The 26,234-nt window shown below is 42.1% G+C and overlaps 1 protein-coding gene across 1 annotated transcript in view; it reads left to right on the plus strand.

Annotated features, from left to right (window-relative positions):
- Positions 1–26,234, plus strand: part of UGGT2 (UDP-glucose glycoprotein glucosyltransferase 2) — a 96,671-nt gene that overhangs the window by 66,137 nt on the left and 4,300 nt on the right. Inside the window, exons 27-37 of the mRNA XM_090258401.1 lie at positions 1,034–1,217; positions 4,292–4,450; positions 4,814–4,899; positions 8,340–8,424; positions 12,309–12,391; positions 14,706–14,804; positions 16,130–16,214; positions 19,575–19,757; positions 21,125–21,285; positions 21,874–21,988; positions 22,832–22,948. Coding sequence (XP_090114527.1) covers positions 1,034–1,217; positions 4,292–4,450; positions 4,814–4,899; positions 8,340–8,424; positions 12,309–12,391; positions 14,706–14,804; positions 16,130–16,214; positions 19,575–19,757; positions 21,125–21,285; positions 21,874–21,988; positions 22,832–22,948 — 1,357 coding nt within the window. The remainder of the gene's footprint in view (positions 1–1,033; positions 1,218–4,291; positions 4,451–4,813; positions 4,900–8,339; positions 8,425–12,308; positions 12,392–14,705; positions 14,805–16,129; positions 16,215–19,574; positions 19,758–21,124; positions 21,286–21,873; positions 21,989–22,831; positions 22,949–26,234) is intronic.

Genomic DNA, 26,234 nt, shown 5'->3' on the forward strand with positions numbered 1-26,234 from the left:
GCTAAAATACATCAGAACTGCACGTCTGTTAATAAGCAGCTACTTTCGACTGCATGCTATTTGGTTTTAATGGAACTGTTACAGTTGGCATCAGAATTTCAGCTTCACTTTTCCTTGCTTTCTGGTTATTTCTCTTCATATTATTAACGGTCCTAAGAGCTGAAAAATGGACTCTGGTCAAATTTGAAGAAGTATCAGTGAGTGAATACAGATCATAAACTTCTAGAACCTGTACAAGTCAGTATCTTGAAGTTGGTTAAGAAATAATGAACAAGGGTGTGTGTGTGTGTGTCGTCGTCGGCAGCCGTCCGTCTCGAGAGACGATGGTGTAGCTTCTTAAGAGTCTATCTGCACCGCCGAGAATGGCTGTGCAGTCCGACTCGGGAGTGACACGGTATCTGTCTCCTGCCGTGTTGAGTCGACATCTTGCGATGACGCTGGAGTGTCCTCTCCAGTGAAGCTGAAGCTACAGAGCCTGGGCAGGGTGATATGGAGGGTCTGCTGTTGCCCATGCAGCAGACCCCCCCTCTCTTCGCAGCTGAAGGGTCCAAGGGAAAGACGGAGTCAATACAGCTTGGCTTCAGGTGCGCCGCAGGAGTTGCCGGTGTTGACTACAATGTCAAACCGCCTTAGGGACTCCGGCTCCGGATTTTCTGTCGGGGTTTACTCCCTTAGCCTTTCCCCTGAAGAGGTATGCCGCAAGGCAGCAGAGGTTTTTTGGAGTCAGAGTTTTCCTTCTCTGATGTGCCCTGACTGGAAGATCGAACCAGCGACACATAGCTCGCAGGCCGATGCTCAATCCACTGAGCCAAACCAGCCAGGGACTACAGTCTTATAATAGGTAATAGTATAAACAAAATAATTGTCTACCATTCACAAGCACTATCTCTTCTACAACATAGTGTTTTTAGTATTTTTAATTTTAGACTTTTTTGACATATTTATACACCGGTTTTAGTTTAAAAATATTTTGGATAGAAGAAATCTCAGTTTGGGTCAAAGTATCTTTTTTTCCTTAATGTTTTATCAACAGCTTTTACCGGTTTGTTCTGGAACCAGAACTGAAGTTTGTGGCTAATGGCATCACTGAGCCAGTAGCAGAATTCCTGGGTGTCCCTGAATCACCTCTGCTCACCCTCAACATGATGACTCCTGAAGGCTGGTTGGTTGAAACGGTGCAGAGCAACTGTGACCTTGATAATATTCACTTAAAGGATGTAAGTTATCACGCGAAGTGACATAAAGTTGTAACAGTCGTATCAGCGGCTGTAACTGCAGCAAGCGAGGGGCCACACACTGCGGCCGCTGGCCCGCCTGTTTTCTTGGTGACTCTGCCTCCCGACCCGTCTCCCCTGCGGTTTTTGAGTGTCCCTCACTTCCACAGTCAGCTTCTCTCGTGTTCGGGGTCTCTGTGTGTCCTCAGACCCCTCGTTCTTAGATGCCGCTCTCAGATGAGTGGTGCAGAAGACTCGGAGGAGGGAGCGTGGCAGCTTAGGAGGACACCGCCGGGTCCCGTGTGCCCCGCAGGTTTTGTTTTTAACTCAGAAAGGAGCCGTTTGATTGAAACCCTTCCTTGCCCTACAGCTTGTAGCCGGAGCAGGCCGTCCTCACGAGATCGGGGTAGAAGGCGGGGCAGAGGGTCCCCTCATGTACTGCAGGCTGCCAGCGCTGCTCTCCCTCACCTGTAGCGTGACCCTTAGCCAGTTAGCGACCAGCCTTCCCTTCCCTTCCTGTTGCCATGGAGTCCACAGCACAGAAAATGTGAGGGGGCCAAGTCTTTCCCGCATTCCACTCGAAGTGGGGGGGGACTTAGGTACCACAAAAATCAGACATACCAGACGGGCATATGTACCTACAGAACAGGTGTCCGGGCACTGGGGAGCCAACGCTTCCTTCTCATTAGCCGCCTCTGGCCTGGTTCTGCGCAGCCTCTGACCCACATCAGGCGTCTCCTTCAAAACGTGGCCACTGCCCTGACCTAGGCATGAACATTCACCTCCAGGGATTTGCTTACGAGTGCTCAGCAGATGTATTTCTCATGCTTCTCATGTGATACCCTCGGCCTCAAGTTCGTTCTTTTAGGCAAGTTTCTTTTGATCCACTCATGAGTAGATTCTGTGGGATCCTAAGTCACTTCCCTGATAGTCTCAGAATATGAGGGTATTGTAGAGATACTCTAGTTTGACCTATGCAGAGAAGAACCTAAAACTCAGCCACAGCAGTCATCTGAAATCAGTCCTTTGAATCTAGGGGAAGAATAGAAAGACAGAAAACTAATAAAATCCACAAGGGAAAATTGGGAAATGAACTTGGTAAGAAGTGAAAAAAAAAAAAAGAAAAACAAAAAAATTGTCATGAGTTTTCTCTCTTAAAGGAGCCTCTTAGATTCTTCAGTAAGAGAGTTCAGTAACAGACATCAATAAGGTAACTAAATATTCCAACCAAAAGGGTAAAGAGTTTGTGGTGGGAGAATTAATGCAGCTTAGAACAGATTTTACACTGAGTCTGCTGGTAAAAAATTTCAGTAGCTATTAAACAATTAAAGAAGATTAAACATTTTTATTGTGAGCGGCAAATATAACAATATCTTTATAAAAGCTCTTTAAGTGAACAATAGCTCTTTTTATTTTAGAAGACTAAAATAAGTAATTTCCTCCGTGTTCGTAGGTTATACGACTGAACAGAAGGAAATTATAAATTCTAGCAGCTATAAAAGGTAACTGCTGTCCTCTTTCACTGTGTGCTGTACACACTCAGAATATTACCTGCAACTGTCCTGGAAGAATGTTAAATACAAATGAAGGAAAGGCGTTTGCTAGCGGAGGAAGCAGGAGGCGTAGGTAAAGGACAAGAGGGAACCATCGCAAAACTGAAACGAATCGTGAGAGTCTGGGCCCTGCACACTGCGTCCTGCAGGTGCCCCTTGCTCCACCTAATTCCCAGCATAAATACCTAAAAAAAGCTCGATCTAGAAAAATTCTTTCTTACCAGGACTTGGGTCAACAGTGAATATTAAGAACAGGTAAATAAAAATAAAAAGGAGTTGTAAACATCAAAAAAGATACCCAGCTTTCCAATTCATAATAATAGGAACTAATTTAACTTAAACTAATTTAATTGGCATCGCCTTTATGAAATTATTAGGCAACTTAACATGTTGCGTACCAGGGTATTTAAGTGCCTTTTAGAAATGACGAGAATTCTCGCCACCCATACGCAGTGTGTTTAGATATTCACTAAAAAGAAGCCTCTTTGAAAAATAAATTGGCTATTTTTGGTGTTATGGTTTGAGTATCTGTTATAAACGAGAAATTTTCAGTTACCACTTGATTTATTGTCATGTTTGGGTATATTTTCCATTTGAAGTGCAGAAAAAGCTTTAGTCCTGAAATATTTATTGCAGCGTTTGCAATAGAGGAAAACCTGGGAACAGTTGGAATAATCAGCACTTAAAGGATGCTTATGTTCATAGAAAACTAGATTTACAGTGATCCCTCACTTACCGCAGGCATTACGTTCTAGGCTGCCCCCCACCCACGATAGGTGAAAACCCACGAAGTAGGAACCTTATATTTATTTTAGTATTTACTGTACAGTGCCACAAAATCCCGCGATATAGCGAAAAATCTGCGATAAATAATTAAAATATTTTTAAAAATCCCACGATACAGTGAGGCCGCGATAAGTGAACCACGATATAGAGAGGAACTACCGTAATGAAAAAACAGGTTACGCTTTCTTAGGAAAAATTTACAAAAAAAGAAATAGAAATCAATGCATTGATTTGTTTATGGTTGTTTAGTCGGTAGGCAATTTCTATTTTTTCTCTTTTCTACTTTCTAATATTTGCTAGGTTTTCTTTAATGAGCATATGTTATTTTGAATGCAAAGTGATTACACCTTAATATATTTTAATTACAAGGAAGGCGTAGATGGTGATAAGTTGACTCTCTTGCTGCGTCTCAAGAGGGGCCTCTCGGACGACAGCAGTGAAAGCAGCTCTCTGAGCAGTTTTCCCTCTGACCTCTTGACAAGACCTTTGCTACATCTCTTCTGTTTTGTGATACTGGTGCACATATCAGTGAGGCTGGAGTCGAGCCGATGTCAGGGGGAAGGAAGTTTATCATGGGCTGTGGTCTTCAAGAACGTGATTCAGCTATTAAGCTCACTCCTGTAAGAGGAAGACTGGAAGTCACCCACCCAAAATTCATCAGCTCCTGTTCAGATAATCTCACTTAGCACCCGCAGCGCCTGTGCTGTGGGAGTGACCGATGGCATGGTTCCTCCGCAGGTGGAGAGCAGGGTCGCTGCAGAGTACGAGCTAGAGTACCTCCTACTCGAAGGGCATTGCTTTGACGTCACCACGGAACAGCCTCCGCGGGGTCTGCAGTTCACACTCGGCACAAAGAGGCAGCCTGTCGCGGGCGATACCATAGTGATGGCCAATCTCGTACGTATCATAAGTGCTTAATTGATGGTGTTACAGTTAGATGCTTAATCTAAAACTCTCTTAAGTTTTTCTAATACAAAGATAAAGTAATTTTTATCCTGCTCTTACTGAACAGGTACACCCCCCAAAAAAAATTTAAACCTTGAATGAGATAATTAAATGAAACAAAAGTGTAAGGAATCTTATTTTCAGAATGTACTTTTACAGGTAATTGAAAAATCTTCTTGCTTGGAGTTCGTTTGTAGAATTCGCTTATCCCACAGTTAATAAACACTTCCTTGGTGACTCACTTGTAGTCCTTCGGAAACAGTTGGATGTGTGTGTCGTCATACAACTATGATCATGTTTTTCTCATCTTAAAAGGGGTATTTTCAATTAAAAGCAAACCCAGGCGCTTGGATACTGAAATTACGCCATGGCAGATCTGAAGATATTTACCAAATAGTTGGGTGAGTTATACAAACTACTTTAAAATTTTTATGTGTAAATAAGTTTTTAGTGTGATAAATAACCAAGATCATCAAAACAACTAAAATGTTCACAAAGACAACTGTTATAAAATGAAAAGTACCTATAAAATGTTGGCATTTGTCCCAAAATTTTTTATTTTTTTAATTCAAAAATATCAAAATATTGCCAGACAGTGGACACCACGCACACGTGACCCAGTGACGGAGTAAGCAGAGGTGGTCCATCCGTACAGCGGAGCACTGCACAGCAGTGGGAAGGGTGGGCTGTCGACGTAGATGAATCTCAGAATAATCACCTTGAGCTAAAGCAGTGTGGCCAGAAAAAGAGCGCATGCTGTGTGGTTCCTTTTATAAGTTATAAAACCCAGGGAACTGTAAGCTGCAGTGACAGAAATCAGATCACTGGTTGCATGGGGAAGGGAATGGGGAGCCAGGTAAAAGAAGAGGGTCGCCTTGGAGACCAGTAGGCGAACAAACCACAGACCCTGTTCTCCCACAGCTTCTCCCAGTAGGAAAGACAGTTAAGAAAACGAGTAACAATGACTACATTATCAATACTGTGAAAGGATGCTATCGTGGTGCGGAAATTAAAGCAAAATACACTGTAACGTTTATACGGATCCTCATAAAAACCGTGGTTTCAAGGAATAATTTCAAGAACCATCCAGACTTTGCTCCAGTGTCGTTGGTCTTGTGCAAACTGTACTCGGTGTTTCTAAATCCGCCACTGCTGTTTCACCGTCGCTTCCTGCAAAGGGGGGTCTCTTTGGAACGAGAGAAGCTGTGATTCGGGTCCCTCTCTACTGCCAGCTCTCCGTGTAATCTTGCTAAGTCTCTTTACCGCCGGGAGTATTGATTCCCTGTAACAAGAGGGTATAATCCTACTACCTTGTGGGGTCTTGGTCAGGACTAAATGAGATAATCATCACAGGGCACAGAGTCTCACGTTGTGTAAATGTCCGTTCCTCTCCACTTACTCCTTGTTAGTTCATACGTGTACATTATGTGATATACATACATCTTACATAATGTGTATAATATATATCATGTAAAACTAGACATTCTCTTAGGTTCTATTTTATCATCTTTATCATTATTTGCTATCATACACAATCTATACATGGATCATTTAGGGGGAAAATTGCCCCTGATATTATATTTTCAGCTACCACTATATACATAGTGGTAATAGAAATAATTTTAAATTTGTTTGTATTACTTATAAACAATAAAACCATAAAGTTCTCTCAGCCATAATTTACTTAATTCTAAATGTGGTTAACATGTCACTAAATATACAGAATGGAAAAAACATAAATGATGCTACTCTGTAATAAAATTGTTTTGAAGTTAAAGTATCAATAATGCAAAGCAGGTCACTATAAAATATGATAAAAATGCAAATTCTGTTTATCCCAGTTTATGATTTTATTCTCATTGATATTACATTTAGGAAAAATATTCTTAAAATATGCTGAGAAGCTAAGCTGATATAATAGTAACATGAGTTTTTAAGCCCCAGTTTTAGAACCATGGCTAAATAATTTGATAATTGAAAACTGGGCTTTCTGTTTATTAGGCAATAACCCTCACATGTGTGCTTTTTCTGTCTGTCCATCCTCAACTGCAGAGCATCTACCCTGCCTCAGTGCTGGCCGCCAGTGGCCTGAACACAAATTCTCAAAAGTCATCCTCTACTAGAAAAGACGCATCTTCAGAAGTCTATTAACGTTGGGTGCTTCTTAGATTTTCCTAACTATAGAAAATATCAGCTATTTTACACATATGTATGGCTTTCAATGTGCTAAATTATTATGCTTGACTTACCACTTGAAATCCTCAGAAAAGCAGCTTTTCAAGTTACTATTTGTACGTAGTTTTAGTGTGGTACCCTTGACATTGAACTACTACTTCTGTGTTTTCTTTAGGGTACAAGAGAGGTTTCAGACACTTTCCATTCTTTCAATTCCTTGAGCTGGCCCCTTTGTAAGGTAGCTTGGCACCCCCTGGCCCGGTGGTGGTTGTAGCGCACTGTGTGCGGGGCACTCCTGTGGCCTCGGAGAAGGTCTCTGCTGCTGTTCCCCACTTGCCTTTGATGGCCGGATCCCCGCTGCATCTCCATCCCAGCTCGCTTCTCTCTCTCGAGTTCCTCAGTCTCAGGCATCTGCGTTATACTCAGAGCCTATTTTTGCTGACATTTCTTTATATCTCCAGGTTGCCTTATTAGCAGTATGCATGACCACACCATGGTAATAAATAACAAAACATAATCTCTGCCCTGCTTGGCAGAGCAAGAGTCTTCATCGCCACCACTTCTGCCCCTTGGCGGCGAGGGTGGATGTTGCTCTGCGTCTCGTCCAGGTGGAGCTGCAGTGTTGTGCTTCCTGGCTCTGCCCTGGTCTCTGTGGATGGTGGCCTCAGCGGCTGAAGTTGCTGGTGCCCTTGAGTAATGTTTGGGACTGGAAGCTCTGGACAGGTTTTGAGAAGTCTGACCTTTCTGCTACATCAGTTGGAACGCTTTCTCTTTCCTAGTGCCAGTTGCTGGGTGGGGCTTTGCCTTCCCCATGCCTTAGCCACCTCCGCCGGCGAACTGGGCTAAGAGGGAGTCAAAGGCACGTGGTTGTCAATGTAGGGCTAGAGTTTCCAGGTTTTCATTTTAGTTTCCTAAATGTTCAAGCGTATAAATCTGACTCATCTTAGAGTGTCTACTCATTTGACATCTGATTGCTTTCCCTCTTTGATAAAGTTCAATTTTATTGTAATTTTCTTACAGTAGCATTTTTCAGTACATTGTGAATATGGCATTCAAAATATAATTTTGAGCAAAGTTGTCATATTTAATTTATTCAGTTTTGAAACTTAAACAATGAAATATATCAGGTATAATATAAAATAGAAACATCAAGTGATGTAGACAGATCTGATAGACATTTTCTTCAGTCTTCTGAATTTAACAGTACACTTCAAATTTTAGCATTTGAAAATGGCTGGTAGATACTGAAAAGTTATTGGACAGTGTAGAATTCCTGTGACTGTGATATTTAAACAACTTAAAATCTAGAAAATGTTTTATATTTTAATTATCATTGCAAATATCACAGAGATATGAAAGATTTGAATTTTGTGATAATTGTGGTATACAGGAGAAAAGATAAGCACTAATTTGAGCTTTCTGAGTAATCAGACAATATCAAGTTTAGAGAGTTACTTCCATATAATTTTAATTTGTACTAAGTTAAAATCGATTGGACAATTTTGAGAATTGTATTATAGCACATCTTAATTGACTATAGGAATATAAAATGTTGAATATGATACATACACAGGTGATATATTTATTACAAAGCACATTTATTCTTTTGTGTCATATATCTTCTTGTGAACTGATTCTAGATCCCTCCATGTGTTCCCACTTTCAGGCACGAAGGCACCGACTCCCAGGCAGACCTGGGAGATGTCATTGTTGTGATAAACAGCTTCAGGAGCAAAGTACTGGAAATACAAGTATGTGAAACAGAAGCTATTGCTAGGCATTGTTCTTAATGTTAAAATTTATCTTGTTTTCAGTTAATTGATTAATTTTTATTTTACAACTGATTTTACAATTTTCCTACCCAAAATGTCATGTTGGAACTCTGGCAGTGAAAGAAAGGAGAGGATTAAGCTCATGAAGGGAAAGCGGAGAGCTTGAAGATACAAGAAAAAGAATGATTTTTTAAAGTTATGATGTGTCTACTCTGTCTACTGTATCTGTAGCCAGATAATGTTACAAGTTAGGAACACAGGTGGAAAACTAACCCTGAAAAGAAAGTGTTTCTTTCGAAAGAGGGAGAATGAGGGAGAGAGAGAGAGAAAATGGATTTTTAATGATGGCAAGTTTAGTTCTTTTGGACCAACCCACCAACTTAACACTAGTAAAAATGTTGGGTAAAATAGTTTTTAAAAGTCTTAAGAGCAATGAGGAACTGACCATAATAAAATAATAAGGAAAATGAGGAAATACAAAACTAAAGGAAAAGTAAGATCCTTAGTGAAGTAAACAAACACAAAATCCTCTCTTGTCCCAGGTAAGCCACTGTTACCCTGAGAACATTTGTCCATCCTGGTACACTTGAACTATCATTTTGGTTTAATTTGCAGGGTGATAGGGACAGATTAAAACCCTGGACCCATATAAAGTGGATAATCTGTTAGAAGACGCTCTTTCATGAGCTGGCTATAGCTTCAGCAAAAGGATGAACCATAGTAAAGTATCCCACTCAGTCTTGTAGCCCAATTTTGTATCATCTACATAGTCCAGGGAGCCCTGAGGCTTAAATTTGCACTAAAATAAGTCAAGATTGATAAGGTCATACAGGTAATCTGGAAGAAACATCATATATCTTTGAAATAATATTACTATATCCAAATGCACAAGGAAAACCAGTAGGAACAACAGAAAACAGATATGCAGACACTCTATATTATAATTATTGACACAGACTCTGAAACAACTATGCTTATAATGTTTAAAAAAGTAAAAGACAAGCTTGAAAACAATTGCATGGAACGGGACTCTATAAAAATCCATATCTGATTTTTGGTAGAACTTCTAAAACTGCAGTGCAATAACCAAAATTAGGAATTCAGTGGGAGCTTTAACAGCCTGAAGAGAGAATTCAGTATCCCAGATGCAACAGGGGCATTTAAAAAATGAGAAAATACAGCCCAGAGCATAAAAGGCAGAAAATTAAGTGAAAACTCTGAGATATGAGGGTTGCACTTACACCTGGCTGTCACTCACTGCCTGTGTGACCGTGGGCAGATTGCTCAGCCTTTTTCTGTCTCGTTTTTCTCATTCCACATAGGATTAATAGTAGGACTTAACCTTATATGTCTATTATAAGGATAAAATAGTTTAGCTTTGTAAAGTGCTTTCTGAGCATTGAATAAGTAAAAATCAATTTAAATGGAGTTCCAGAAGAAGATGAAATAATGAGGTACAGGTAATATTTGAAGCAATAATGGCTGAGAATTTTTATGAATTGAAGAAAGAAACCAATCTGCATATTTAAGAAGTAAATCCACACCTAGACTCTTGTTCATAAAACTGCAAAAAAACAAAGACAAGGGAAATTTTGAGAATAATCAGAAGAAAAAAGAAAATTTGCCTTCAAAGAACTATAGGTCTGGCAGTTGATTTCTCAGCAGTAACAATGAAAGCCAGGAGATACTGGAGTGATATTTAAAAGCGTTGAGTGGAAAAAGGTATGCCAACCTAAAATAATTTATCCTGAAAAGATATCTTTCAAGAGGGAACATAAAGTAATTTCAAAAAAATTAAAAACTGAATTTTCCATCAACATACTCACACTAAAGGAAATTCTGAAAGATATGCTTCAGACAGGAAAAAATAATCATCTGAGGTGGAAGGTCTGACTGTGAGGAAAAAATGGAGAAAAGAAAATGGTAAATATATGGACGAGTGAGCAGTAAACAAAAAAAGCAATAGTAAATGTCTTATGAGGTATTTAAAAATACAGAATTAAAAATCAAAACATTTAATCCTGAAGAAATAAGGTTATTGCAGTAACACATAAAGTTCTTATACTGACCAGGGCAAAGGAAACGATTACTTCAAGACTTTAGGGTAACTATGATTTTTGTAATTTTCCAGATAACCACTAAAAGAATAGAAAGGCACAGTGTCACAGTAAAGAGGGGAAATATAAATGGACTGAGAAAGGAGAAAAAATGAAGCGAGCATATGGGACAGAGAAAGCACAAAATAGTCAGAATTTAACACAATTATGTTAAATGTAAATGGCCTAAATGTTCTAGTTAAAAGACAAAGATTGTCGTGCTGAATTCTTAAGAATCCCAACCATCTATGGTTTGCAGAAGGCACATCTAATTATAAGAATACAGCTTCAGGATGAGGATGAAGGTGAAGTACAGTGTGGCAAAAGTATACAAGGCCAGTGCCAACCTAAGCAAAGCTCGTGTGGCTACATCGATAACAGAGATAGTAGACACTGGGGCAGATAACATTATTAAAGATTTTTATTTTAACACACATCTCTTAGTACTTGATACAGGAAGCAGACCAAAAAATCAGTAGAGATGTAGAAGATTTCAAAAGTGGGATTTTAAGTCTTGACCTAGTAAACATATATAGAACAAAACACCCAATAACACCAAATAAACAGTCTTTCAAACACAGAGAAAACATTAATAAAAATTTGTTTTACAAAAAAAATTAGCTTTACATTTAGTTGCAAAGCAAGTTTTAACAAATTTCAGAAGACTGAAATCATACAGTGAGTCCTCTCTCTGTAGTGCAGTAGAGCAGAAATCAGTATCTACTGATAACTAGGAAATACCCATATGGTTGGCATGTCTAAGACCCAATAAATAGTAGGCTCCCAGCGCTCTCACCTTATATATTGTCTAGATCGTAAACTACATCACCAAATTTTACTTTGCGTCCCGTATGATAGTCTATTCCTAATCGCCTCTGCTCTCTATCCTGTGGTCAGTTACACGTGCTACTCACACTCATCCCTGATACCCTTTCCTCTCTGATCTTGACTTCCTTTCTCAATAACTTACACTCTGTCTCTGAATACATTTTCTTCTGGCCATTCCAGATGAAAACCCCACAAAACCTAGGCCAGCTGGTGAAGGTACTAACTTGGCCCAAGCCCTTTAGGACCAGCACTTCGGCGAATTTTATCCTAGCCATGCACACAGGATAGAAATTCTGTTTTGGGGAGGCGGGGGGTACAATTCCATCTTTGACCATTGAAACTTTTTTTTTTTTTTGAGCTGAAAATTCACACTCATATGTATTGGCTGTAATTAGCAGATCTAAGTCTTTCATCACCGTAATCACCAAATCTTTGAGGGGCAGCCATTCTACAGCCTAGCCACCTTTGTCCTTCAGTTGCTTGTTAGTAGCGCAGTTTTACCCCCTCACTGCCCATCTCTCAATATTTTACCAAAAAAGACAGAAAAGGAAGGAGAAAAGATGAGCAGCATCGAGGATTAGCCCATGAACTTCAGTAGTCGCTGATAGGAATTCCAGAGAGAAGAGGGAGCGGAAGGGGGTGACAGGAGGTGCTCACCTGTCGTTATGAAGAATGAATGATGTCCATACTCTGTAAAGTTGATACATCAGTAAATACAAGCACATTATTTAGCGCTCTGGAGGGAACAAAAAACAAGGGGTTGAGCTGAGAGTTGAAACCCGTGTGTCCATAATGCGTTAAGATATTCTCTGGCTTCACTTACTGCGACTGTCCTAGATTTACAGGGGTCACCCTGCCCAACAATGTCCACTTCCTAACCACGCGGTATAATACTTAAAGCTTCAAAATTCTAAAATTTTTCTTTACCGTGCTATCTAGGTGAAAAAAAAGCCAGACAAAATTAAGGAAGATATCCTTACCGATAAAGTTGAAAAAAAAGGAATGTGGGAGTCCATTAAAAGGTAATTACTATGACTGTTTTAACCCCTAACTGCAGATCCGTCAGGAATCTAGTATGTGGCAACCGTGCAGATGGTAGACATTTAACTAAAGCGCAACTCCGCTCCTCTAGAACGGATAAGAGAGATATGTAAGTTTACTAGGAAACCAAGGGCAAAAGGGGCTGTATCCAGTTAGAAGGAAACTCAGAAAAGCCTTCTTGCAGAAGGGTGTGGCAAAAGTGCATTCTGAAGGGTAGCAAGGTTTTCAGAAGTTGGAGATGGGGTGAAGGCACCTGGTTACATGAAGGCTGAGTATGTTGCTCAGGGAACAGAAAGCGACCCGACTCCGCCGGTCAGTGCATATAGTAGGGAGTGGGTCCGTTAGGCTGGGACCTATATTGATTATTAGCTAATCAAAGAGTAACCTATGGATTCACGTATCTGTAGAGTCCGGGAGTAGAGCCGGCTTCAGGCATTCAGGTGCCATGGCCCGGGAACTCTCTTCATCTCCCCGTCCTGTGACCGTTTTCTGATGGACTTGGACGGGAAAGGTTTGTCTTCTGCAGTGGGCAGTGCCTCTTCGCAACAGTAGGAGTAAGGGGCCAGGGCTGGCCCGTGGTCCGGCTGTAGCCCCGAGTCCCGCACTGAGCCGGCCTCTGTGACTGACCGTGCTTGGGTCAGATGCCTGTCTCTCGGGCCAGTGAGAAGGAAGGCCTGTCCCACCCAAACCTCCCAGAACGAGAGTGGGGAGCCTTCCCCTCAGGCTACCAGGTCATTGTGATGGAAGCATAAAGGACGTTCAGCAGGCAGAAATAAAAGCTGCTGCAGACCCACATTGTCGAGGATTTTGGAAGTTCATATTAGAGATTTGAACTTAATTTGATTGTAATGGAGAATCATTGATTACTTGATGAAGGCTAAGAAATAGAAACTTTGGGCCAAATAGATGGAACAACTAAGCAGATTTTGTTATACCGATCAAAAGTACTCCCATCATTTTTGGATCCTGCCCAGTGTGGGCCTCTTCTTTCGATATGACTTCTTGATTGATGAGAAGGATCGTGTTATTGTGACAGTGTTTGCATTGACAGAGTCACCGATAGAGAAAGACTCAAACACACTCATTTTGAGGTGATTTGACAGGTGGTCATGAAACAGAATCTGAGCATTTAAAGATATCTGTCCATGAGCTTCCGCTCAGGCCAGAAGGGAGAGCTGAGAATGAATCAAGATAACCGGTAAACTGTAATGTCCTGACTTGGTATACAGAAGGGACACCCAAACAAAATTATGCTTTCTTATGGAAACAGCAGCAGCTCCAACTATATAAGTATTGTGTATATTATAATGCTTCCCCTATTTTTCAGTCTTAGTTTTATCTTAACTTAGAATGACTGTTTTCTCCACCGAATCAACTTGTGTTTCTTCTGTTTGAGAGATTACTATGAGAATTGAAAAATGCTTCTGCTGTAACAATTTCTTTTGGCAAAAGATACTCCATGAAGATAATTTATTGTTTAGTTTCCCATATTTTACAAATTTGGTCATTTTAAATATCTATGCATGTAAAAATGAGCGTTTTAATTAAATCAAAATGTTAAATGGGTAGAAAAAGAAGACATTATACATTACGAATATCTTAAATAAAAGATTCAGTCACTTCTGGATATGCGATGGGGCACATAAAAGGCTGGTCTGGGTCCAAAATGTGGTGAAAATGACAGCGGGGCCCAGAGGAAGCCAGTGAGCGGGCGTGGCTCCCTAGAGCCCCCCTGTTCTTCATGGAGGCACCCACAGTGCAGGGACCCCCATAGCCTGCGTGGAGTGGCCACTGCCACTGGCCACAGGAACTCTCCACTGTAGGCACCTCGTGTGACATTTTATCCTGGGGGAGACGTGTCACCAGCGCTCAGGGACCTGCCTGTTACCACGTAGGAAAACGCTCCTGGCTGTCCTCACACACTTGTCCCTTCTGTTTCTTCCCCCGCGGTTGGCCTGTCTAGAATCTCAATGCATGACAGACGGCCGTGGCCGGCCAGGACTCCGTCTTTGCTCTCAAAACTCCACTTGTAACTCAGAAAGGTTCAAAGCTATTTCTTCATTAACTAGAGACAATATAATTCATTCTGTGTTTTAAATGTTTAAAAATCATGAAAACGTAGTTATAGTGCCACACGTTTTAGTATTAATAATTCCTAATTCTAGAACGTGTTCAGCGTACCAACTTTACTTTGAAAGGTACTCCTGCCCTTATTGCTCACCCAGTTTGGTGTTTAGGTATATAAAGTCTGCAGCTGCATATGTAGAAACTCAGTCACTCCATTTTTATTCCAAGTTTCACAAGAAGTTTGCAGAAAGAAAAAGACGAAAAGGAAACAGACATTCTGAACATTTTCTCCATTGCTTCTGGCCATTTATATGAACGCTTTTTAAGGTAGGTATATTTTTTTATCTAATGTTTTTAAAAGTAAATACCTTTACTAGGTTCAATAAGAGTTTTTAAAGTTCAAAATAATAAAATGATATACATTGAAACAAATCTCCCCTTTTCCACAGAAGACAATATTATATAAGGTGAATATTCATATCCTTCCCAAGATATGTGTAGGCAAGCAAATTTTTTTTTAACTTTTTTTAATCCAAATAGTAACAATGTATATATTGTTCTACACCTTGCTTTTTTTTTAACCTAAAATTATGAGGAAAGTATCTTTTTAAATATAGTGAAATTTCATGAGTTCAGTTGATTTGAAATACTGATTTATTTAAGAGTACAAAATGAACATATTTTGTAACAACATATTGATTAAATGTATATTTTGTACATTTCCCTTGTCCAATGAAAAAGTGCCTTGTTTTAAGGGGGATAAAAAAGGAGGCAAGGGCAATGAGAAATGGAAAGCATGTTTACAAAGGACTGTTTTCTTAAAACTGTTTATATAGAAGGATCACAGAGAATACCTCAAAAATGTTTGAACGGGTGTTTATATTTGAAGATGGAACTTGAGATGTGTCTGTATCTCCTGCAGTCAGAAGTCTAGAATAGCAAAACAAGTGCCCTGTCCAGTGACTTTATCAATACAGACAGAGCATCCAGTTCTTCATATAGGATATTAATGACACAGTACAAGAGCCAATATTAGACTGTAGTTCAGCTCCTCAGGACCGTTCCAGACTAGCTTCTGTCTTTGTCGGCTGGAGCAAACAAAAGCAGCCAGTTTAGTCTACATCACGTACAGTATATGTATACAGATGCTCCTCATCCTGTGATGGGGTTACACCCCAGTAAACCCACTGTAAACTGAACATACCACAATTCCAAACTGCATTTAATATGCCTACCCTACCGAACGTCATAGCTTAGCCTAGCCTACCGTAAACGTGCTCAGAACACCCACGGTAGCCTGCGTGCAGTTAGACTGCCCAGCTCCCTGAGAGAGTATCCAGTCATGTGTCGCTAGGCCAAGGGGAGATCGGAATTCAAAATTCCGAGCACAGTTTCTAATAGATGTGTATTGCTTTCACACCATTGGGAGTAAAGTCGAAAATTCCTGAGTCGGACCATCACAGGTCAGGAACCCTCTGTAAATGCATATTCTTATACATCGCATACCTGATGAGCAGCCATGGTATTTGAAGGTCTATTTCTTCATTATACCTAGAGAAAAACTAATGATACCTTTAAGTACTTAAAAGCTGTATGGAAAGTACAATGAACTATTAATGTTAACTTAATAGGTTCAATGTTCTTTTATACAGAATTATGATGCTGTCTGTTCTACGGAACACCAAAACACCAGTGAAGTTCTGGTTCCTAAAAAATTATCTCTCACCAACATTTAAAGTAAGTCCATTAACCCTTTTATTATAGAATGGTTAATGTTTGAATAGTAAATTCTTTTTATCATTTTAAGTTTAACTTTTTTTCTTTTCAGAATGAGTCTTGAAATGTATATTTGCTCAAATTACTATTTATTTTTTAATTTTCACTTGAATACATGCTTACTGATTTTAGAGAGAGGGGAAGGGAGGAAAAGAGAGGGAGAGAAACATTTATCAGTGGCCTCTCGTATGCATCAGGTCCAGGCTGGGAACCGAACCCACAACCTAGGCATACGCCCTGACCGGGAATCAAACCTGCGACCTTTCAGTTTACACGACGATGCTCCAACCAACTGAGCCACACCAGTCAGGGAAAATTACTATTTTTAATTACTTTTTAAATGTAGCTTAACAAAATTTCTATGCAATTTTTATTTAAAGAAGTGTTTAAAAGGATAGCAGGAGATGCCTTAGTTTTAAGTAAATTCAAAATTAGAAGGATGAGTGGTTTTCATGATAGTTAATAAATATGTACAGATTGTCCATAAAAAGAATTAGATTCTTTAGAAGTCTGAGGCATTCTGTACTGAGGAGTTAGGGGTGGCCAGTGTCTGTTACCCCTTCCTCACCCCCACAGTTGTGCAGAGTAGCCCCGGTGCTTCATAGTCTCACTACAGAGTAATTAGATTCCATGGAAGTGAGGGTCTCACTTAGCAAAGTTCAAAGAATTCCCCTTTTTCTAGACCAAAACCAGAGGTAAAAGCAGAATAGCCAACCATGTTTTTATTCCTTAGTATTATTGCCTGGCACATTGCTAAATACCTACATTATTCAGTTGTGATTCATAAAGTTCTGTTACCGGGAAGCCGTGGCTCAGAAGTTACGTAACAGGAGGTGTCCCAGAGTGCTTCGCTGTCATCGGTCACGAGCTAGACTCCCAGAGCCCAGAAAAACAATTATAGTCACAGTTTCAGTTTATTACGGCAAAAGCATCCTGATGAAAATCAGCAAAGCCAAGAGATGCCGAGGCCAAGGTCGCTGGGAGACCAGACGCGGAGCTTCCAGTTGTTGCCTCCCAGTGGAGTCACATGGCCAGAGCTTACTCTCCCAGCAGAAGTGTGCGACAGCGCATATGAGTGCTGCCCCCTAGAAGCTCATGCAGCCTGCGGTCCCCAGAGTCTCCGTTGGGGTTGGCCATGCAGCCCCACCTGCGGGCGCCGTGGCTGACCCGGGCCTCCAGCTCCTCTAGCAGGTGAGCTGATACCTGGTGGCCCACGGTCGCCACCGTAAGTCACAACTTTGGGCAGACTGTCTGTCGTGGACTGAGGTGCCCCGGTAAATAAAGGCGTTCTTATTAGGAAGTACATTCCAAGGTAGGAGCTACCTCCCAGGGACAACGGGCCCAACCTTTTTTTAAGCAGGATGCGTCCTTTACAGCACAGACTCAGGATGGAAAAGCTACCTAGGAACACAGCTGAGATCTGAACTCGGGCACTCCGGCCTCCCAGCCCAGGCGCTTCGCCCTCGCAGGGCAGCCCCTCGGTCCCCAGCGGGCCGGGAGCGCTGCCCCCTGCAGGGGTCACGTGAGCCTGACCGAGCAGTCATAGCATTTCACTAAATGTTTCACATGGGACTTGACTAGGCAGCTGGGAACTTAACGCTACATGAACTGAGATGGTACTCTCTGAAGAGTCTCTTAGCAGAAAATGGCACTCTCTAGAAATGTAGGGCCAAGCCCAGGTAAGTCTTGTCTGACTGCGTGGTCAGAAGTTAATACCATATCTGAAGTAATGTTTTCCTTTTTGTAATTTTATTCCTTTCCCTCAAAGTTTTTATCTTTTACGACTTTTCAGTGAATTGTAGTGTGTACAAATCCTAAGTACGCAGCTTTGATGAATTTTTACAACCTTAAAACACCTGCATCCAAATCTCTATATCCAGCGGCCAGATACAGAAACAGAAATTACTGATGCCTTTCCCTTCAATTAAGAAATTAGATCCTTTCACCTCAATAAAAAAAAAAAAAACTTCTTTTTTCCTTTAAACCTTTGCTAAATTATGTCTACCTAGGGAATAATCCTTTCCTGACCGCACTATGTAAAGTTATAATCTCTTTCTATCCATCACTGTCCCCCTCTCTTTATTTTTTTCCATGACACTGTCGTCTGTAGATAACCTACTTACTTTGTTTATTTTCGACGTCTTACCTCTAAACTGGAAGTTTGCGAGGCCATTATTTGTGTCTGTTTTGTTCACTCCTGTATACCTGGGGCCTAGGGGAGTACCTGGCATACGATGCATGTTCAGTGAGTGTTTTAAAATATATTTGCTGAATAAAAAAGGCTTTTTAAATTTCTTATTTCTTCCTATTTTTTTAAATTTTGAAACCAAAAGTAATGATTCCCAGAAACCGGTCTTTCCATAACTGCAGCGTTTCGACTCCCTGATGCTTACAGTAAGGGCCACAGTGTAAGTCTGCATTGTGGTTACACAGCAGGGAGGATGCAGCTGCGTGCATCTCAGCTGCAGGTGAGAGCCGAAGGGGTGAAGGCAAACTCTGCGAGTGCTGACCCCTCTGCCCCGCTCCTTTGTCGCCCCCCACCACGCCCCATTCTGGGGCTCTGGAGCCAAACTTGACCGGCACTGTAGCCCATTAACCGCTCTGGTTTAAAGAGAATAAGATACTCTAAGCCTGTAGGACACTAAATCAAATTATAATATTCAGACCACAATAACTACCTTGTATTTTTAATCATTAAATTGACTAGTCATAAATCTCAAACATGAAGCTCTTGGAGAGAATCTGATTTATCAATTTATAACTCATGTTCTGTTTTTTGTGTGCCCACTTGCGCTCTGATGAGCAAACATGTTGGTATGCAGAGTGAGGCAAAAGTAGGTTTACAGTTGCTCATATGGAAAATAACAGAATAACAATAAGAAGAATGAACTGTGTAGTGTACTCACAACTGAACCTGCTCTTGCCCACCCCCTCCCCCCAGTGTATGTAAGCTGACGTGCAGGTGTTCCGAGACCCAGAGGCATCTCCCCTCTGTACCTGGTCAGGGGTTCTCACGGCTGTCATTAGCTGTGAAAATACAGGAACGTTTATCTCAGTTAATAAGTTTGCTAATTAACATAATGTGCCTATTTTTAATGTCATTTAATTATATAGTTTTATGTATACTTGTCTATATTTGCCAGCATTTTCATATTTCTCATTAAGAGATATAGGCTGTAAAAGCAGTATTTAGACATTTACCAATATGTAACAATTTTAGAGTAAACTCTACATTTTAATATGATAATTTTCCCTCTAAAACTGAACTGCTTTTTCTTCCTTGAACATATTCTTTGAAGTGTGTGTATGTGTATTTTTTAGGAGGTGATTCCTCACATGGCTCAGGAATATGGATTCCAATACGAACTGGTCCAATATAAGTGGCCCCACTGGCTTCATCAACAGACAGAAAAACAAAGGATTATTTGGGGTTACAAAATTCTTTTCCTTGATGTCCTTTTCCCTTTAACAGTGGACAAAATCATTTTTGTTGATGCTGACCAGGTAAGGAAATTAACCTTTTCATTAGTACTTAATCTGTTCTTACACTTCTGTCTGGGTATAGGGACACGGTGTGTGCTGCTGCTATTTATCACCGTCCTCGCTGCCGTGCTGCGTTAACACGTACGGGTGATTGTGATATAAAAGCAAAGCGTCGTTTTAAAGAAACCCAGAATTCAGGGCATCATTAAAGGTACTGCAAGAAGTACCATCTGTTACTTAGAACATGGCGGTTTTCTCTCTGAAGTAGTTGTTTTTTTAATTTTTGTAATTAAAAATAAGACAAATATTTATATTAGTCAAAATAAAAGTTATATGAGCTGATACTTGTATAAAAAGAGCCAGTGCTGGGAAAGTTAAAAGTTAGCCGCTACACACAACTGTCTTCTCACTCCTCTGCCTTCAGCAGCGTTCTTGGCATTTAGTCAAAAACCAAGTCCTCATTCTATCACAGGGAACAAGTGGCCCAAATCGGGCCCCCCAAAACCCATTATGGTTCTCAACTTTCAAAATTTAGTATTTATAAATTATGACTTTTCCGCCTTACTCCTTTTGTATCTTTGAAATCATTAATGGCAAAAGAAAATTGAAAAAATACAAATTTCTAAAAAAAAAGTAAAATGTAGATATTAATGTTATATAAATTAAATGCACAGTTAGTATTTATATTTAGGACAAAAGTATATTTTCAGATTCTGTATTAGATTTTACTTATATTGTAAACTGTTTTCTGTATTATTTTCCAAATTGATAAATGTGAATTATTATAATTAAAAAGTAAGAAAATAGGCAAATGTGGGTGGTGAACTAAGCATTTCCAGACACACTAACAAAATTTATTTCTCCTACCTGCCCAAAATATATACAGTGATATTTTTCCAGCAGGCTAGAGTCTATTAATAAATGAAACTTAAAAGCATTATTGCATTAAAGTCATTGAAGATAATCAGAAGATTTTTCTTTATGATTCAAACTAATATTTGCCAATATACAATGATAGATTTATCATAAAAATGATTTTGAATTATTCATACTGTACCTTAGAGCTCTGTACTTGTCTAATGTTTAGTTCCTTCCCAAAATACTTTTAAAAATATTCAATATATTGATGAAAGTGGTGTAATAAATTATTCTTATTAATGAGTAAGACCCTTGTCATATAGACTAGGTGTATAAATTGTAGGCTGCTTTCCATCTGTGAGAAGAAGAGAAAGAAATAGGGACTCAGTAAACTCATCCAGCCTGGAAGAACAGTGAGGGAGGTGTAGTGCCCTGTATTTTGATACCAAGGTAATGAGCTGAGAGTCACAGAAAAGGGGCTGATATTACATTATCGTGCTCATCAGAAAAACTGTGTTTTAATTACGTAGATTGTGAGACATGACCTGAAGGAACTTCGAGATTTGGATCTGGACGGAGCCCCTTACGGGTATACTCCATTCTGTGATAGCCGCACTGAGATGGACGGGTACCGTTTCTGGAAAAAAGGGTATTGGGCATCACATCTTTTGAGAAGGAAATACCATATCAGGTAAGAAAGTGTAAATAAATACCTTACCGAATTACTGATACTCAGTTCTCTTAGAAATTATACAATAATGGGAGCCAGTTACATAGTGCTGTTACATGCCAGTCACTCTTACAAGATTTTACATATATTAACTCATAAAACCTCTATGACAATCTTTTGAGATAGTGTTGTTATCCCATTTTATAGAAGTGGAAACGGAGCCATACAGACAGTACTTACGTAATGAGTCCAGGCTCACGTAACTAAACCGAGTTAAACCCAAGTAACATGCTCCTGACTCCTACCCAAGACTTACATTTGGTTTGGGAGGAAACTAGGTGAAGATACCATCTTCCAATCTGTTACTGTTTCAAGGGCCATGTGTCCCATGGGTTCTTTGAGAAACTTGAGGTGGCCCTAAAGGACATGGGTCCCGACAGTGCGTGACGAACTTTAGTCCCCTTGGAAACAGGGTTAGACACTGGGAGCAGATTTATGAGAGGACTCCTTGTTATTAGACCCAGGGGTCTCTGAAGTTACTGTCATTACCGCAGACAGACCCCGGAGGGGCGGGGGTAAACTGTGACAGGGAGCACTCCTTCCCCGCAGTGCCTTGTACGTAGTGGATCTCAAGAGGTTCCGGAGGGTCGCAGCGGGGGACAGGCTCCGGCGCCAGTACCAGGCCCTCAGTCAGGACCCCGACAGCCTCTCAAACCTAGACCAGGTAAGTAAGATCGCCATGGAATAATTCTCAGTCTATACTAGAAAGTGTTCCAACTCTGTGCCTGTAAACGTCAAATATCTATATTTCAGCCTCTTCTCTTTATAGAATTCTCTACTGGATATCTAGATTTACGTATAATTTTCTAACTTTAAGCTCAACAGTTTAAAAAATGATAGCATTTCCTCGCCACTTTTCCATCCTGAAACCTCTTCTTCCCACTATGTGCCCCACCTCACATACCCTGTCCTTTCCTTACTAATTTCCCTCGTCATTTCAACGAGTCCCTCTGGTCTTCATAGCAGACTGACTCCGGTGCCCCATCTGGCTACTGCCTGACGTTTGTCCTGCCTAACAGACACTTTTCTCTTCACATCCCGCTCATTAAAGTTGCTATAGTCAGTGGGTCTGCGCACCCACTGGAATGGTTAACGTTAAAAAGACTGCACCAGGGGCTGAGGATGGGCAGCGGCTAGAACTCACACACGCTGCTGATGAGGATGTAAAACGGCACAGCCATTCTGGAAAATAGTTTGGTGATTGCGTATAAATTTATATTTACACCTACCATGTGACCACTCTTTCCGCTTCGAGGTGTTTACCCAAGAGAAATAAAAACACGTCTACACAAAGACCGGTGCACAGACAGACACGTATGTAATTGTTCGACAGCATGAAGGTCCCCCTTAAGATCCACGAGCGAAGTACTTACAGCTTAAAGATAGATGTCTGAGGTTTACAGGGTTTTTAGCATCTGTTTATCATCTAAATGACATCTTCAGCTTCTTTTGCTCTGACTGTAATCTCTATGCCTCTTCGCTTAAATCTTTTTTTTTCCCCCCGCAGGATCTTCCGAATAATATGATTTACCAGGTGGCCATTAAGTCTCTTCCTCAAGACTGGCTGTGGTGTGAGACCTGGTGTGATGACGAGTCCAAGCAAAGGGCCAAAACCATTGACCTGGTGAGTCTCGGAGGCGGCTTTCCCTTGTGCGTAAGCGGAGGGGAAAATGCCCGATAGAAGTGCCTTGCGCTTTACAAACGGGACAGCGCACACGGGGCGCCTTGCTGCCCCGCCCGTGCCTCACTACTGCATTCGCTCAGCTTGGCAAGCACGGGGCGGTGCTGGGGGGTTTCCGAGTCCACCCCAGGTTTGGCGATCCGCCAAGAGGACGCACAGGACTGAGAGTCCGGGCAGCCAGGGGACCGGGGACGTGGGGAGTCCAGGGGAGCCGGGTGTGGGCTGCCGGGGCCCTCCCCTGCGAAGTTCCTCAGGACAGGCTGACTTCCTTACGCTCTGAACGTTTTCACAACACGCGTGAAATGTTGTCTGCCAGGGCGGCTGCTGGAAACCCAGCCACGTAAACACCCCTCTGCCTGGCACCTCCGAGAATTCCCAGCATCCAGAAAAAAAGGAGGCGTTCAGCGTCAGCCACGCTGTTTGCACAGATGCGACGCAGTGAACTGTTCTGATCAGGGAGTGGGGGTACCTCGCCTGGAATGCAAGGTCCCAGGCGCCAGCCCAGGGCCAGCCTTGCAAGCAGGCCTTTCCAGGACGGAAGCCTCAGGCCTGCTGTGTTGTTAACTCTTCTCTGCACCGGCTTTTAAAAGAAAGGCCGTGAGCCGACTGAAATGTTTATGAGCTGACGACCATCTTAGCCTGTCATCAGGTTAACTCTCCTGCCGCTATGCTTTCCAAATAAAGATAACCAAAGTAGTTGTCCCTGCGCAGCTTAGTCTATACATGTCTCTTCTTCCTTATTTTTGAGAAGTATTTCTATTACATTTTCATTTTAAGCAACTAATGCTACACAGTTTTAACTCTCCTAGATATGAAATATGTCAAACTATTTATTGTCTGTCTAGAACTGACATTTGAATACTATATTGTCTTTAGCAGTTAAAAGATATTATCGTTCTTTTTCTGATGTATTTTATGTGCTAATTTCAGTATAAAGTAATTGTGTACAAGATCTTCACTGAAGAGTAAACTGTCTAAATATTAGAATTCACACAATTTTGAACAAAATAAGACAGAACAATAAAATATAGGGATGTTCTTCCAGCTATGTTTAGAAATGTATAGGGAAAAAAATAGCATGCCAACATGATAGAATGCAATTGTGGGTGACAGAATGTCGCAGGAACAAAAAAGACGTCATTATTAAGAAAGAAGCAAGGGAATTTTTAATTGAGCTTATTGGGGTGACATTGGTTAGCAGAACTCTGTGGGTTTCAAGTGTACAACTCAACACGGCAGGGTGCGCCCGTCGCCAAAGTCAGTCCCTCTCCCTCCCCACTTACACCCCCCCCCCCCCCCCGGTTACCCTTCTGCCCTTCCTCCACCGCCACCCCCCCTTTCTCTCTGGCAGTCACCACACTGTGGTCTGGGCCCGGGTGTGAGACCCAGCCCCCCAACTGCCCTCCCCTGGGATGGCTGTCAGTCTGTTCTGTGTCTGTGAGTCTGTTTCTGTTTGGTTTGTCAAATGACTCTGTTCATTAGATTCCACCTGTAAGTGAGATCCTATGACATTTGTCTTTCTCTGCCCGGCTTGTTTCACTTAGCACAGTGCCCTCCAGGTCCATCCCTGCTGTCACAAAGGGTAAGAGCTCCTTCTTTATGGCCGAGTAGTATTTCCCTGTGTGTACGTCCCATTGTTGTTTTACCCACTCCCCTGCTGATGGGCACTCGGGCTGCCCCCACATCCTGGCGATTGTAAGTAAGGCTGCAGTGAACACAGGGGGTTGAGAAGCGAGGGAATCTTCTAAAGAGAGACTGAGAATGTCACCGAGCTGGCTGAGGGGCTTAAGGCTGTGCCTGAGGTGAAAGACTGTGACCCACCCCGGCCCTGGGGGCGCTCAGGTCAGCCTGAGCCGCTGTCACAGACCCCACGCGGCAGCGGTGTCACTCCCCGCGGTGCAGAGCTGAGGGCTGTCCTGTCAGTGAGGAGCTTCCCCTGAGCTCGCAACTCGGGGTCCAGTCCGCATCCGGCGTGCGGTGTGTTCCTCCTCTGGGGACCTGTCACCACCCTGTCTGTCAGCACAGCAGTCACGAGCCGCGTGGGCCCCCGAGCGCTCCCACGTTGCTAGTCTGAGCTGGGAGGTGCTGCAAGACGTAAAATGCCTGATTTGGAAGACTCGGGGCAATAAACGGACCGTAGAAGGACCCCATTACTAATGGTTAGAGGGCTTACATGCTGACTGACAGCATTTTGGACCTTTGGGTTAAATAAAAATTTGTCACTTGTTCCTTTTAACATTATCACACTTGGCTCCTAGAAAATTGGAAATGACACACGCGGTTTCCATAATACTCCTGGCGGACAGTGAGGTCCGGAGGGCAGGAAGGACGCGCGGCCGTGGGGCCGCCTGCGCGCGGAGGGGACCCGAGAAGCGGCCCTCCTGGGCGGGCGGCTGCTTCCCAGCGACCAGGCTCCGCGGGGGAGGGCGGGGCGGGCCGCCGTGCGCCGGCCTCCAGGGCAAAGCCCGAGAGAACGTGGAGAACCCCGGGGGGTGGCCCCGGGGCAGGGAGGAGGCGCGAACAACGGTGTTGGAGGCGAGACTGTGGTCGGAAGGCCTTCCCAGTCGGGGCCGCCCCTGTGCACCGCACCCCGCCTCTCACCACTGGATGGCGGGGCACCCCACCGCCCCCAGTCCAGGCGGCCTCACTGGCCCCCCTGGCCAAAGCCCGGGGATGGCGGGGGGCGGGGGACGGGGGGGGGGGGGGGGGGCGGACAGCCCATGCAGGCGACTCTGACATAGCTTGTAGGGGAAATTGTAGCGGGCGCACCCACGCCACTAAGGAAAACAGAGTATTTTTATTGTAATTGTTCCTGACACGAAAAGGGGACATAGTCCATTATCTTCACTTTATAGAGCATTTTGCCTGTGAAGGTAAGTTCTGCAGAGAAAGTCCTGTTTCTGACTCCTTCAGGGGCACGGAGGTCCCGCTCCGTAGCGCGGTTCGCGCGTCGCGGCCTCGCTGTCGTGCGGGGTTTTTACAAATATACTTAATTATTTATCGTGGATTTTTCACTATATCGTGGGATTTTGCGGTACTGTATATGCTGTTATATAGGTTTAAGAGTAGAATATGTTTAAGAACATAAGTAGTGTTTATAAAAGTGTGGAAAAGGTTAGTAAGGGAGTGGGAATGGTTAATAAGGGACGGAACGGTTTATAAGTATGCGGGAAAGGTTTATAAAGCCTTAAAGTACATATACATACTAAAATAAATGTTAGGTTCCTAC

This window comes from Furipterus horrens, unplaced genomic scaffold (assembly GCF_987537825.1).
Source record: "Furipterus horrens unplaced genomic scaffold, mFurHor1.1.pri manual_scaffold_12, whole genome shotgun sequence".
Taxonomy (NCBI): domain Eukaryota; kingdom Metazoa; phylum Chordata; class Mammalia; order Chiroptera; family Furipteridae; genus Furipterus; species Furipterus horrens.